The following is a 15,517-nucleotide window of genomic DNA, read 5'->3' on the forward strand; positions in this document are numbered from 1 at the left end:
ATCTTAATGATCTTCTTCTGTGGGCTATATCAAATGCAGGCCAGTGCCCAACTGGTTACTTTTCCAGCGACGGCTTCAAACCCTGCCAGCCATGTCCCCAGGGAACATACCAGTCAGATTTAGGAAGGACCCTTTGTTTCCCCTGTGGTGGAGGCCTGAGCACGAAGCGGGAAGGGGCCAGCTCCTTTCATGACTGTGAAGTCAAAGGTCAGATTAACATAAAAAAATCACAAATATTATATTGGACTAAACTAACATGACCAGCTTACCATTTCTAGATTGTACCCTGAGATGCCCTCTATACACTAATACAATAATTTATCATACAAGCTTCCATATCTGTAAAACTATTCAATTTGTTGTTTAGAGTACAACCACAAACTAATTGAACTAGTTTTTTTTTATTATTTCATTTGATAAAAACAAAAAATAGAATACATAATTCTTAAACTTTTTCAAACCTCAAATAAAATTGTGAAAGATATAGGAGACGTTCGGCTCTCTGTCAGTACAAAGCACTGGTTCTCTGATCAGTCAAAATAGAAGCTTCTTAAGAAAACATCACAAACCTGACAATTCATGTTCGCCGATATTCTCCATCTGGTTAGACTGAATTTAAACTATTTAAAATGGCTCATATTTATCTTTTTAAGCTGACAGATATATTTCCTAGAAGCCTTCTGTTCCAAGCTGATGCATAATTATTGAACCTGAAGGAGGTTGAATACCAATTTACTATTTATAACTACCAGTTAAATATTAGTTTGTGGCTTTCTTCCCCATTATATGGTATCAAAGTAAATTGAAAGTTTTAACAAAATTTAAACAATTACTGCATACAAATTAAAATGTATTAAATTATATCATATTAAATCCTAGTTTTGTTTTTGTTTTTTTAACTCCATGCTCCAGTCCAGTGTTCTCCAGGTCATTACTACAACACCACAGTCCACCGCTGTATTCGCTGCCCAGTGGGGACCTATCAGACTGAGTTCAGACAGAATTACTGCATCACCTGTCCGGGAAACACCACCACTGACTTTGATGGAGCCACAAGTGTCTCACAGTGCAAAAGTGAGCTGAATCATCAACGCATAATGTGTCAGAGTTATTTTTGTTAATCCTGAACTTCAGCTTTACCTGGCCTGCTTGTGTCTGTCTAGACAGGCAATGTGGCGGTGAGATGGGCGAATTAATGGGATATATTGAGTCACCTAATTATCCTGGTAACTACCCTGCAAATGTGGAGTGTATTTGGAACATCAACCCACCAAGCAAGCGTAAGATCCTGATAGTGGTCCCGGAGATTTTCCTGCCCTCAGAGGACGAGTGCGGAGACGTTCTGGTTATGAGGAAAAACTGTTAGTTTTCTCTATTAAAACCTGCAGATTCATTGGAATTAACAAATGTCATATCATGAGAGACTGATTACAAATATATGATTTATCTGTGCCTGTGCAAGGGTCCGCTACATCAATCACCACCTATGAGACCTGCCAGACATATGAGCGTCCCATCGCCTTCACAGCTCGCTCCAGACGTCTGTGGATTAACTTCAAGTCTAATGAGGCCAACAGTGCCAGAGGTTTCCAGATCCCTTATGTTACCTATGACGGTATGTAGCATCCTAACTCATCTTAGCAGACAGTTATCTCTGGCATGATGTGGCGGATCTACATCATGCCACATCATGCCATCATTGCTAGCACATCCTGTGCAAGCAATCTACAAAGTTTGGTAGCACAAATGATAAGACTTGCAAGCCAGTTTGGTTCAGTCCTATTTAGTTTAGCCGATTGCATGTGCTACTAGCAGTTTGAGAATGGCTGTAAAAGAAAGATGAGGTTCTAAGTCATACAGATGAAGGTAACAATTATTTTCACCCACCAAAACTTGCAATGAAAAATTGGCATGAGCTGCTTGAGTTTGAAACACAAATGACTTTGGGCTTTATTGAATATTTGCTCTGCACTTGCAAACTAAGTTACACATGTCTTAATATCCACCCTCTTTTTTGTTATATATATATATATATTTTTTTCGGCTCATTAAAAGAAACAACAAACAAAATAAAGAAAAGTATCATCACCAAAATCTAACATTAGACCTGAAACGTTGACTTATGAAGGAAAAAAATATAAAGTTCTACTTTAAAGATAAGGCTTCAAATTATGTTCTTTCTGTATTACATATTTACAATAATTAAAAACTAACAATCTAAGCAGAAAAAAATACTTAAAATACAGATGAGAAATAACCAAACATTATGAAAGCATGGAGCTCCCTAATCCTTTAGCTCCTTGGTCATTTGTTGAGATTTAGATCTAATGCAGTCTGGGCACAAACCTTTTGAAGATGAGGCCCTTAGAGTTGATTAGACATGATCCAGACTTGAATCTAATTAAGGACATTTGAAAACATCTAAAAATTAGGATGATGGTAAGGAAGCTTTTCATCTTTAAATAATTGGAGCTCATCAACAAAGATAAATGGTCAAATAGCAGTGGAAACATGCATAAACCCATTAAAGCCTATGACAACAGAATGATTGCTGTAATAGCAGCAAAGAATAGATATAATTATTTTCACACACTGAAATTATTTTCTCCAAAATCCATCATTTGGGAAATAGGAAGAGAAACTCTTTTCTCAGCATTAAACCTCTTAGTTGAATAAATATGATTTAAAATCTAATCTGCCAGGGGTATATGTAATCTAAGAAATTAACTCAGTCTTTTAATCCTTGCCAGAGTTTGTGTATATAATTTTAAATAGAAAAACTAAATCTCGAAGTTTGCATTGGCAACTTTTACAAAAAAAAAATAAAAAATAATTTTCCTGCTCTCAAGCTTCATGGTAATTATTTTGCTGTTGTTGGTAGTGAAGTATTACAACAGCATGGACCCCATCACTTAACTTCCTGTATCCTAACTGATACTGGACGCTTAGCTTCAGTAGAGGAGCATTTTCACTGTACAGCTTACTGTTTCAAAATGGAATAAAGTAAAGGTCTGTTGTGATTTATTAATATAAAATAAATCACTTAATTATCCATACCTAGAAACAGCTGCTATATGGTGAAAACGGGTGATTTAGAGCAGTTAAATGGACTAAGGCTTGTTTGATGTGATTCAGCACATACTTTTTATCAATCTGAGCAGGTTTTCATCACACAGTGGTAACTTGACCAAAAGCAACGTCTTGTTGAACTTTGTGTTATATTATTTATACACCTTACTCTTTAGTTGTGTATTCCTCTTTTTGGTGCTGCAAAGGTTTCTTTATCTGTGTTGCTTCTGTGTTTTCAGAGGACTATGAGCAACTGGTAGAAGACATTGTGCGAGATGGAAGACTCTATGCCTCAGAAAACCATCAGGAAATCCTGAAGGTCAGTGCCATTTTTTTCTAGACAACTGTTGCCTGAGACTGAAGAAACTATGTTAACATTGCCACATTGCATTAATAGCTTTGTTTTCTAAAGAATTGACAAAATAATAATCATTCTTTACATTTGTTCACATTTATTTGCATTTTAAGCCTATTTTATTAGGATCATAGTAGCACACAGCTGTAATGTTGCAGAAAAAAGATATATATATATATATATATATATATATATATATATATATATATATATATATATATATATATATATATATATATATATATATATATATATATATATATATTTTATATAAGTCTAAATGTAAAAACAAGTCCTTTGCAGAAACTCTTTCTCAGTAGCAATAATTACTGCAGGTCATTTCAGGTGTGTCACTATCAGCAAATCTGGAGACTAAAATCTGAGCAGCTTCTCTGTCCCATATGATATAATCCCTTACATCATAGATAATTAGTATATAATGGATCATTTTCTTTCCAGTCGACAATTTTAAAGTGATACTTTTTTGATGGATTTTGGCAAAATGAGTATTTGAGACCTGATTCCTTTTTTTTTTTGCAGGACAAAAAATTGATAAAGACTCTTTTTGATGTGCTAGCCAACCCAAACCACTACTTTAGGTACACCCCTCGGGAGTCCAATGAGATGCTTCCACGCTCCTTCATTCGTCTCATAAGCAGCAAAGTGTCAGCATTCCTGCGGCCATACAAGTAAAACCCAGCAACTGCCAAGGAACCTGATTGCAACACCCACCCGACCAGGCCCACGCCTTCTCCCTGCCTCTCCCTTAACATTCCCCGCCAAATTTTAGCCCACAGCTCTTCCAGGACTTCTTAACACAAACCTTATTAGACACTTCGCTCAGCAGACTTGAGAAATACCCTACCATTCATAGCCCTATTTGCTCTTTTGGTTTATTCTATCTGTCTCAAGGTCTGCATTCCTGCGCCTCTAGCATTTAGTGGGAATGGCGAGTATGTGAGTTGTTTCTGTGTTGTACAATGAAACCCTCGCATCAGAGAAAAAAAAAAGCCTATTTCAAACAGTAGGAGTGATGTTTTGTGTGTGTGGTTTGAGCCTGATAGAGCTTGTTATTGTGTTTGCTCCCGTTCCTTCCATTAAGTGTGACTGTTTGTGTTGTGTAAAAGTGTTGTATAACTCTGGTCCCATCTTTTGGTGTCTGAGTGCTGTCCTCAAGGAGGAGCAGTAGCTTAAATCCTGCGATTTCCAGCTCCTTTGAAGCTCCGGCTGTATTCATGAGCTCTTAGAGCCATTTTCTACTGTTAAAACAGTTCATCTGGGTTTTGCTCCGTCTGTTTTGGCGGCACCCGTGTTTCTCAGCCTTCAGGGTTATTCCTTATGGTTGTTTTATCGACACCAACTACAAAGCAAACACGCATGTGTGGTTTCGTCATTCCATGGAACCCAGCGGACGTTCGGGGGAGTAATGATAGCGAGAGAAGGGATGTTGTGATGTCTGGTGGAAACATGTTTCAGAGAGTGAGAGTAATGTCTCTGCAAGACATTATGTTTGCTGCTTCTTTTTAAAAAGGTCACTTTAATTCTTCCGCTTCAGTGTCTTTATAATTTTTTTAAACAAAGGGAAGCCCAGAATCTGTAATAGTTCTGTTTTTACATCCAATAATTGATAATCTCTCATTATTTTTCTGTGGATTTTATCGGTTATCTTGTGTTTTTATTTTAGTTTTGTAAATAGTGCAAATAAACTAGACGAGGGTTAATATCTTAATTCCTGATTCAAATATCCCCTTCACCTCTTCCCAGATCCAATCGTTTCTTTGCCCTTGAGTTCCCGCTAGTCTCAAATCCAAAGACACCCAACAACCCCCCCACTCAATCCGTTTCCTGTCCCAATAAAGACAGCTCTTCCAAAGACCGCTCAGATATGGCGGCTCGAGTAGTTTCATGCACTAGGTCTGGAACTGATCACCCTTTCTGTTTTTATTAAAGTGCAATGAAAGAAAAAAATTGTTTTGTCATGTTGAGACCCACAAGGAATTTGCAAACTGTGCTTTGGGCTGTGGTGGTCTTGCTGAAACTCTTTTGTTTTAAAACGTTCTTCAATTCACCAAGGGTAGATGCTACTTAGGCTTCAAAGAATTAGTAATAACTAAAACTAATTAAATGTGAACAAAAGAAAGGATTTGTGTGTACAGCAAAACAAATTTTAAGAGTGATAAAACAGGGTAAAATAATTTAAGTGTAGAGAAAATCTAATATTTCTGGCTCATATCAGCCTCAGTCAGAGCGATTGTTTCTCTAAATTTGTTCATTTACGTATTTACATGAGATTTTAAGCTTAAGAATAAGAAAGGGTTTGGTGGTACTGTGCACTCGGTTACTGCGCATTTTTATTGCCAAATGTTATACTTATCCAGATTTCTGTTTCTTTTATTTTTGGCCCAGTTTCAACATTTATATACAAGTTATTACAGATTTATGCAAGATGTTTTCTTTATCTGTAAGAAGATGGAAGGACCTGTTGATGGATAAGTGGATTGAAAAAATCTGAAACAAATCTCAGTGAATGAGATAGAGAATGAAGTTTAGACCTTTGAAATAAACTAGAGAAACATATTTACATAATCCCAAATTTTTCAGATTTTGTGGGATTGTATAAAAAAAATAACACTATTTGAAGCTCACATAAACCTTGTTCAGGCACTCCCTGAGCTCCTCACAGCTGGATTTAGTCAGTCAGCATAATTTTCTTTAAAGTGTTTACAATGAAATAAAGATTGGTAGGCAAAGAGGTGACCAAGACACCGTAGATAGATACAAGATAAATAAAACATACCCTCCTCTATGTATGTATTGTTTCCATTGCTGTACATAAACATCAGCTTATTAAGACACCCTAAACCACACTGAGGACAAAAGGGGAATAAGTCCTCACCTTCAAATCTGAGGGTATTCTTATCTTATCAGTTTTAATTGCTTCTTAAGACATTTCAGTTTCACATTAGACATTGTTATCAATTTATGATCATATGCACCCTCTCTCTCCACCAGAACAAGCTTCTTTCATGCATCCTGTTATTGTTGTTGTTGGTTTTACTGAGGTGTTGCCTTTAAAGCGAGAGTTTGCTATGATGTATTGGAGTTGGATAATGATATTTGCACTTGAAATATTATTGCTCATGTAAAGAAATGTCTGGTTTTTGTATTGTTTTTTTAATGAATGCAACTGGTGTTTCTTTTTTTTTTTTCTTGTAGCTTGTTTGTTCATGAGATGCTCACTCATCGTTTAGTCTGTAGAGATGATACAGTGTCAGCCGTTTGGATAAAAAGAGGGAGAAAAAAGAACTTTGTACAGAGGGGAATCAAATAGGTTTACACTTGTTTCTGCCCAAGACACTTATAAAAATAAACATACTGTACTTCAGCTTACTTTTCAATGTATTTAATGTGTTTATAAATGATTGTACACAGGACAAAATATTAAACAGTGCATTATTAAAGGTTGATTTTAACAATAATTACGTTGAAAGCTTTGCATTGTGAGTTTTAGAGAAAATACTTGTATTATCGTTTTTAGGAAAAAGTGTTTGCCAGCAGCATTACAGATTGCAGTATCGAAGTTGTTGCAGCAGATTAGCCCCTCCACATTCCTGGAACATAAAAGACATTGAACTAATCAGTGCAAAATGTTCTAAACCCATTATAGTAAAGATCCATCTCAATATCAACATACCGGTGTATATATATATATATATATATATATATATATATAGACACGCCATCTTATTCTGGCAGTTTTTATTGTCTGTGTTGTAACAAATGCAATTGTTATATAAACAAAACAATGTAAAAAAAAACTAATTTTATATAACACACATGTTCGTATTTATATCCAAGACTTTCCATTGACTTACATTTATTTTAGGGTTTTTCCCAACCCTAACCTTAACCTAGTTAATTCCCACCAAACATCCAAATTTACCCCTTAATATTACAAATGTGTTCCACTACATTAGGACCAGCCTTTGGGCCCCAAAAGATGTGCTATTCCTCAAAAGGTTTGTAAATATACCAAAAAATGCTTAAATAGGTAACATGAACAAATACACACACATACCTTTTGTGTCGCACTATCTTTGCTGGACTTTCTCTGACTTCCATTATTTTCTCACTCATTTCTATGGTCTAACCATGAACCTAACCTAAACTCAATTCATACCTTAGACCTACACCTAATCCTCAGTCATTGGTCCCCACAAGTACATATAAGTCCCCAAAATGTAGCATATTCCTTGTAAATGAACCCGACTATTTAACCAAAAAATTGCCAAGAAGGAAAGAAAAAGAAACTGGCTGTTCACAGACCACTGCATTAAACATGGATGGAAAGAGGAGTTGAAAAAAAATCTTCAAGAAAATCTGTGCAAATGACATAACAAAAAAGTTTTTGCTCTTCTGTTAAGCCACTCCTGAAGCGTCATTGTATTAATTGGGATTAATTAATTATTGAAATAATCTATCCATAACGAAAGTGACTTTACCTGAATTAAATTCAGTAAAAGACCTATAAAGCACTTTTAACTTTAAGAATTTTATGTGATTAATTAAAAAGAATGTATTGACAGATTAATCAATTAACGAAAGTATCCTTAGTTGCAACCTTATATGAGAGACAGCAGTCTGTTCACTGACTGGCATCTTTTAGCCTAAGTCAGCTGCTCTAGTATCACTTTTCTGAGCAGGTGCAATAAAGAGGGCCCAGCAGAAAAAAAACAAACAACAGAAACGCTGGGAAAGCCAGCTGAGTGGAGTGAGGTTGCGAGGTAGAGAGTAGGATTGTGGGTTCATCTCCAGAGTACGTATATACAGTATCTTTCTTAAGACATATTCTAAAGAAATTACATAAGTACTCTGATGAGGTTCAGTACACAACTCACACCAAACAGACACCAACGGCACAGGATTATTAGTGGGTAATTCATTTGCATCTGACTTGGAATGTGTCTACAGGATGACGCTCTATGTACTTAAAATTGAGCCGCCAGAATCGACAGACTCCGGAAATAAGTGTCAAAATGTTTTTAGGGAAACAGAAAAAGCCAATTATGTTATTATTATTTTTTTAAACGAATGAAACTTGCATGCTTTTCAATACAAATAGATGAGTAACCTTTAGTGAGACATGTGTCACTTATTCCCTAAACATCATTCTACTATTGAGCTATTAGGAGATGCTGATTTCTTTTTTCCTGCAGGATTTGCCACCTGGGCAGACAACCAGCATCTGGCTTAATGAATATGGCATCACTGTGTTATTGGCCAGGAAACCTCAGACATAATCTATGGACTACTTTTAAGAGGAAAATATGTGAGATTCCAAACCCAAGAATGCAGATGAGTAGAAGGCCATTATCAGAACAACCTCGGCTCCCTTTGTCTCCTCCCAATGATTCAATAATTCATTCCAAAGGACAAGAAAAACGTTTTTTTTATTGGTTTTCTTCTTTAAAAATTTATTAATTTATTTGTATTAGTTATGAACCACAATCAAAAATTACATAACTCAATCCTTGAAAAAATATGCCGCTGCATGTAAAGAATCAATAAGTTTCTCTTTTTCAAACAGGAATACAAAAATAAAATCTATTCTTTAAATATTTTCTAATCATTAAGGTGAACTTAATATTAGTAATTTGTACAGCAAAGGCTACTCACTGGGCTGACACTGGGGAGGGCTGGGAAACCACTGCCCCCCCATGCTACAGGTGATGAGCTTTGATCCAGTGAGAATGTAGCCACGTCTGCATCGAAACGAATCAATTGTCTCCCTTGGACGATAGGTCTGCTTGTTGGAGTTAATCCAGTAGGCGTTTGGAATATTTGGTGGTGGACATGTTATAACTGTGTATATAAAAGAGCTTTTGTCATTTTAGAATAAGGCACATAGTGCAGAAAGACTTATCTGACTGTGGCTTAGGTTATGAGGAGGTTAAAACCTTTGCACTGAGGAGGAGGTGAGCTCCATGTTCCATTCTTGGTGCACCATATCTCTCTCGACCCCAGAAGGGTTCCCACTTGACACCCATAGAGGATCACATTCCTGTACGTGTACGGCGGCTCATCATAGTTTTTCCTTACCGCGTTTGTCTCTGTTGGTTCCTGACATTCAACAGCTACAGGATGGCAGAAAGGTTCAGGTATTAGAAAATACAGAGGTAGCAAATGGATAGGTGTGTAGGCTGACCTCACCTTCACAGACAGCAGGACGACCATCCCAGCCGTCGCTCAAGCAGCGCCTTGTAGCCCTTCCTACCAGTATATACCTGATAAAGATTAAACAAAGAGTAAAATTTTCAGTGACTGTAAAATCCCGATAGCATGTAAGGGACTGTTTGGCTTACCCCTCATCACACACAGCTGTGGCTGTGTCTCCAAACTCTACACCAGTGTAAACAAACTGTCCGTTTAAAATCTCTCCTGCATGGCCACACAGCTTCCCTTTTAGACACAAGATATTACATTAATGTTTATTTCAAGAATGATCTGACAAATTCTAAGTGTACAGGATGTACAGGAAGTACACACGGCCTTACGTAAACATATCACCACACTGGAAAAAATCGAAATCTAGATCATTTTTTCTTAAACTAAGAGCATTTGTTCTTGGATTAAGAAGGTAAAATAGACATTTTGCCAATGGAACAAGACAATTTACACTTAAAATAAGAAAACATTGCATTGTCTTATTTCAAGTGCATATTATCTAATTATCTTATTTTAAGAGTAAAAATACTAATTCCATTGGCAAACTATCTCATTTACCTACTCAAATTAAGGGTAAATACGCTTAATTTAAGGATTTTTTTTATTTGTTGCTAGATCGTTTTTCTAGTGCAGAATGATTGACAATTAGGAGGACCACTTATTTAGATGATCCACCCAGGAAAAGAACATCCTCTACTACGCCTTTAAGTGAAAGGCCAAAACTTCACGGTAAATTTCTGCCAAAGCAGAAATCCAACTAATAAGTAAAATTATCTGTAAAATGACTTTTAATCATTTCTAAAAGCCTGTGTTAGTTCAAGTCTACAACTTGAAATGGTCTTTTAAAGAGCTACATCACTGTATGCTGCTTTACCATGTTTAAAAAGCACGGTTAATTGTTTCACAGCTTTATATGATCCGGAATCATTCCTAGCCCTTTACGAAAAAAAAAAAAAAAGCCTTTGGCATTGACTGTAAATTTTCCTACGTTCACACTTGAGCTTCAACGGCGTCCATTTTCCACTGGCACATATCCGAGTCCTGCTGCCACCCACTGGAGTATATCCCACATTACAGGTGTAGTAGACTTTGTCGCCAGAGGAAAACGATGTCATTGTGATGTACCTGTCAATAAGGTTGGCATTGGAGCTGCTGACCGTGGGTGGTGGACCGCAGCCACCAGCTGTGTATTTCAAAAAGGAGAGGGGGAGAAAGTTCACATCTTAATAACACTTAAGACTTCAGGAAGTATATTAAATGTTATAACACCACGCAATACACTTATTAAAAGACAGAAGACTGTGACTTGTTTGGGCTTCTCCGAATAAAATCTGTTTCCTTGAAAAACAATTGGACCAGATGCAGCTTTACAATCAGTCTCTTTACTAGTCTTCTTGTTACAGATGAGACCAAAGTAGGAAGCAAACATATAGCAGGTCAAACACCTTATACAAGCATGTGGGTGGAGGACTGGTGATGTAGGCTTGTTAAAGCATTAAGTTCAATCTAAGAGGGACAGTATGTGTGAGGATAAAGCTGAACGATGCAATAGAAATATCCTTAATTAACCCAAATTTTCTGCAGCATTTTTAAAGAAAGGATCCCTCCCAGGAGCCTAGTCAATGCCAGCGCTGGACTGGGATAATAAGCCACATGTGAAATAAGCCCAGGCTTCAGATTTCCCTACTGGACTCCTTCCTCTCACATGTAGTTGCTAAAGTTTTTTTGATTTAATTCGAGGAACCCTGATTGGAATTCCTGTTGCAGCAGAAAGGACATCTGGTATTCTGCAAAATCTGTGTGCAGGTTGTGATGACTAGCTGTGGGGAGCAGCCAAAATATCTAAATACTTTTAAATAGTCAATAGTCAACTATTAGTGGTAATATGACAATGTAGATTAATTACAAAATTCACTGAGAAAGAGGTAGACCTTGGGTGAGGTGTATGATGTACAAAGTTTCTGTAGAGTAAACAACTAAAGTACAGACCTTCAAACGTATTGTGGTTTTCAGATGAGCTCCAGAACCAGGCATAAGGAGCTTCATATCATGAGTTTCTACGGCTGAGCAGCTGTATCCAAGCCTTACATAACCAGGTGTAATGCAGTCTTATCTAGAGAGGCAAATCATGCTTCTCTTGCTGACATGCCAATGGATCAGTGGATTTGTACTTTGCGAAAACAGCAGTTTTCTAACTGTACCAATTCAATGTAAGGTTTGGCTCAGAAATGAATTAATGGTTTGGAGCTGGTTGTTAGGCCTGGCTCCTTGGTCCTTGGTACGACCACAAAATCCTGACTTTAACCAGGACACATCAAGGGAAAAATGTGAACCAAGCCTTCTTGTCCAAAACGGTAAAAACATATAAATAAATGTATAAATAATGTATGAATAAATACATGTATGTCCTCATAACCATTATAAGTATCAAAAAAGTGTTACTTCCTTTTTTAAAAGGGTAAATTTTAGAGGAAAATCTTGTAGATAAACAGAAATGAAAGATTTCTAATAACAAAAATAAAAGAAAAGTAATAACTGGTTAAGAAGTAGCATACATGCTTACTTGGTCTGCTTAATGACATTTGAGCTTTTTCAGGGGAGGGTAAACACTGGGGGGGCTTAGGCTGCCACTGGCCATTAGCCTCACAGATGATCTTCTCTGCTCCATCCAGCCTGAATCCGGTGTTGCAGGTGATGCTCATGGTGTCCCCAACCCGGTGCACCAAAGCTTCTCCGCCTTTCTGCACCGAGTTTTCCACCATAGGACTGGAGCAAGTTATTTCCTTTCCTGAAGAGACTGTATTCAGATATTAAACTGGGGATTAAATATTGCTCAAGCACTAAGTTTGGAGATTAACATGTTTTGGACACGTTCAATTCAAATTCATTGTGAAACTAAACTAGCTCTGTAATAGACAGGTTAACCATAGGGCAAATTCTAACAATCGGACGGCTGCAATAGGCTCACCTTGATCAATGTCTCACTACTGATGGGTTTCGACATGAAAACAATACCACACAGTTCGAAAATCCATAAACCTGAAACTTTTGTCTAGTGACCGAGCATTATAGGTCACATTGCTCTGGTGAATGATATTGAAACATGCTACAATACACTTTGTGTTCATAACATGACAAAATGCTATAAGGATAAACGATTTAACACTTTTCAAAGCAACTTTTTTTTTTTGCTTTTTGTGATTTCAGGTGAAACTCTTGTTTCTAAGTGGGGAAATATGTATGGTGCACAAGTAGATTAAAAAGAATGACACATGACTGGTGAGATGACAAAGGGGATAACAAAGATGTTGGATATCCAGAAAACAATTCAGGGATTAGATGAGGCGACATACCACCCAGTTAAAGTTGTCTTTCATTATGTTGCAATTTAAGGGTGGTGCTTTATAATCCTGCAGCTTTAATGAAGATCTGCCTACTGTACCTTCACAGGACGGGAATTCTCCAGTCCATCCAGACTTCTTACATATCATATAGCTCATCCCCTTCAGAATATATCTGTCAACATGGGAACACATTTAAATATATAAATCATTATTTATTATATTTAAGGGGTTTGTTTAGGCAAAGCTTACCCTTTGTTGCATTCGGCAAAAACTTTTTCCCCCACGTATGTTTGCCCTTCATAACGGAAGTTTCCATTGGGGAGATCCCCGGCACTGCCACATGATATTTCTGTTGGAAGTATCGGGTTTATGTGAGATAAAAGGATGGGTGAGGCTGGCATTACACAAGAAAATAATACATTATTTCTGACATCATTTAGCATTAACAAAGGTATATGACTGATTCTTAAAGCATTAAACGCTTAGTCATATAACAAACTTTGTTCCAAAGAGTATTTCCAAATACTTTAAGAAGTGGCCTATGGTGGTCTTGTCAAATCTTTGAAAAATAGAGTACAATACTTTGAAGAAGTATTTATGAGAATAATGAAATGTAATAAAATAAGTTTTAAAAAAATTGCATGGTTGCATGGAATGAAAATTAATTTACTTTGGGCTTTTTAAATACTAACTACAACACATGCCACACTTTAAGATTTTTTTTTTTTTTATTCCACTTCACAATTATTTCATATTGTTTAGGTATAAAATTTGTGGTTGCTATAGGAGAACAAATATTAAAATCAGAATTTTGAAAATAAAAGTCAGAATACTGAGATTAAAGTCAGACTTCTAAGAAAAAAGTCAGAATTCTGAGATTAAAGTGAGAATTCTGAGAAAAAAGTCAGAATTGTGAGGAAAAAAGTCAAAATTCTGGGATCCAAGTCAGAATTCTGAGATTAAAGTGAGAATTCTGAGAAAAAAGTCAGAATTGTGAGGAAAAAAAGTCAAAATTCTGGGATCCAAGTCAGAATTCTGAGATTAAAGTGAGAATTCTGAAACAAAAGTCAGAATTCTGAGATTAAAGTCTGAATTCAGACTTTTTTCCTCATATTATACTGAAATAAAATTTTAAAATCAGTTAATTTTTTTTTTTTTCAGAGGACCTAATCTTCTTCTGTACAATTGAATTAGGGAATAAATAAAATGTTCCACAGTATAAGTTAAGAGTTTGAATTTTGTAAGAGTATATTTTGCGCTATATGTCCAGCAGAGGGCGTTAAACGCTGATGAAAATTGTTCACATAGCATATTACTGCTTTTAATGATACATTTATGCTTTACTTTCAAAAGGAAAACTATATTTGACTCTTACTCTCGCATTTTAGAGTCAGCCGGCTCCACTTCCCATTGTGACACTCTACAGATCTGCTCCCCTTGGATGGAGTGAAGTCCTCTGCGCAGCTGTAGTAGACCTTCTCCCCGCTGCTGAACTCCTGTCTGGAGCTGAATTTCTCACTCAGTCGGGTGTGCGGGTATTCCAGCGGAGCGGAGCATTTCTCTGCCACCTTTGCTGTTTAGTTGTTCCATTTAAAAACACACGTTTCATTTGTTTAATTAACACAAAAACAAGAAAAAAAAAATCAAAAAACAACTGATCTAATAGATTTTACCTGCTGCTAACAAAGCAAACGATAAAACAACAAAGGTCCAAGCTGTGGTCCTCATGTTTGTCCTCTCCACCTTAAAGATATAAACAGTCCCTGGAGGCTCAGATGGAGGGATTTATAGAGGAAGGGAGGGACTACAGTAGCCTGCTGAAGGCAGCAGCCTCTGGAAGAAAAAAATAACTAGACACAAGAAGACAGAAGGAGGCAAGGCAGAGACAAAAGACATCAACTTTACTGATATATTTAAAGAAACGTTTGTAAAACTACATGTTTATGATTATTTTAATAAAAGCAGATAGGATACATGTTGTTTAAAATGTACTAACAGATCTTTTTAGTCTTGATAATTATTTTTTTTATATATTTGAAAGTTAAAAGGTTGCACATCAAAATGCTTTTTTTATATATAGATCAATGAATTATGTCGACAGACATGGGCAGTATCTGCATATATTTATTTAACTTATGATATAATGTACTAGGAGTTGTATACAGGGGCGGTTCTATACAGGGGCCAATAGGAGCCAATGCACCTTTAGAAATGGTCCCCGTTGTGGCCCCACAGTCATAATACTAAATACATTTATAAGAAATAAATTATATATGGTGCCACTGAAACCATAAAAGATATACAGGATCTCTTGGACCGGCTTTATTCTTTTTTCTATTTACAGTTTTATTTCAACAGTGCTTGAAAAATTAAGTTGTTGCACTTTTAACTTAAGTCATACTGAGATATGATCATAGGTTTATCTGCTATGATCATAGGTTTATCTGCTATGATCATAGGTTTATCTGATAACTGAGGTTTTCAGATGCGAATGGATTTTTGGTTCACGTAGCATTTCAAACAA

General features: G+C 36.4%; 2 protein-coding genes across 4 annotated transcripts in view; one reads left to right on the top strand and one right to left on the bottom strand.

The window, feature by feature from the left end:
* Positions 1–6,903, top strand: part of scube3 (signal peptide, CUB domain, EGF-like 3) — a 140,467-nt gene extending 133,564 nt beyond the window's left edge. For both annotated transcript variants that reach the window (XM_038282662.1, XM_038282664.1), the window contains 6 exons: positions 40–207; positions 913–1,074; positions 1,164–1,361; positions 1,463–1,615; positions 3,309–3,388; positions 3,965–6,903. In XM_038282662.1, the coding sequence (XP_038138590.1) occupies positions 40–207; positions 913–1,074; positions 1,164–1,361; positions 1,463–1,615; positions 3,309–3,388; positions 3,965–4,117 (914 nt within the window). In that variant the 3' untranslated portion in view covers positions 4,118–6,903. The remainder of the gene's footprint in view (positions 1–39; positions 208–912; positions 1,075–1,163; positions 1,362–1,462; positions 1,616–3,308; positions 3,389–3,964) is intronic.
* On the bottom strand, positions 6,806–14,826 carry si:ch73-217n20.1 (C4b-binding protein alpha chain). 2 transcript variants are annotated; one of them, XM_038282665.1, is made up of 11 exons: positions 14,667–14,826; positions 14,369–14,566; positions 13,243–13,342; positions 13,092–13,165; positions 12,213–12,446; positions 10,638–10,832; positions 9,787–9,883; positions 9,635–9,708; positions 9,382–9,558; positions 9,101–9,286; positions 6,806–7,035 (listed from the first exon to the last, which is right to left on the bottom strand). In XM_038282665.1, the coding sequence occupies exons 1-11, from the start codon at positions 14,719–14,721 to the stop codon at positions 7,019–7,021; spliced, it is 1,407 nt and encodes a 468-aa protein (XP_038138593.1). In that variant the 5' UTR covers positions 14,722–14,826; the 3' UTR covers positions 6,806–7,018. The 2 variants fall into 2 exon arrangements, with proteins under 2 accessions (XP_038138593.1, XP_038138594.1); XM_038282666.1 differs by lacking the exon at positions 6,806–7,035 and having other exon boundaries at positions 9,165–9,303.
* Between the last annotated feature and the right edge of the window lie 691 nt (positions 14,827–15,517).

The sequence above is a fragment of the Cyprinodon tularosa genome, unplaced genomic scaffold, assembly GCF_016077235.1.
Source record: "Cyprinodon tularosa strain WSP-4 unplaced genomic scaffold, ASM1607723v1 ctg187, whole genome shotgun sequence".
Lineage (NCBI taxonomy): Eukaryota > Metazoa > Chordata > Actinopteri > Cyprinodontiformes > Cyprinodontidae > Cyprinodon > Cyprinodon tularosa.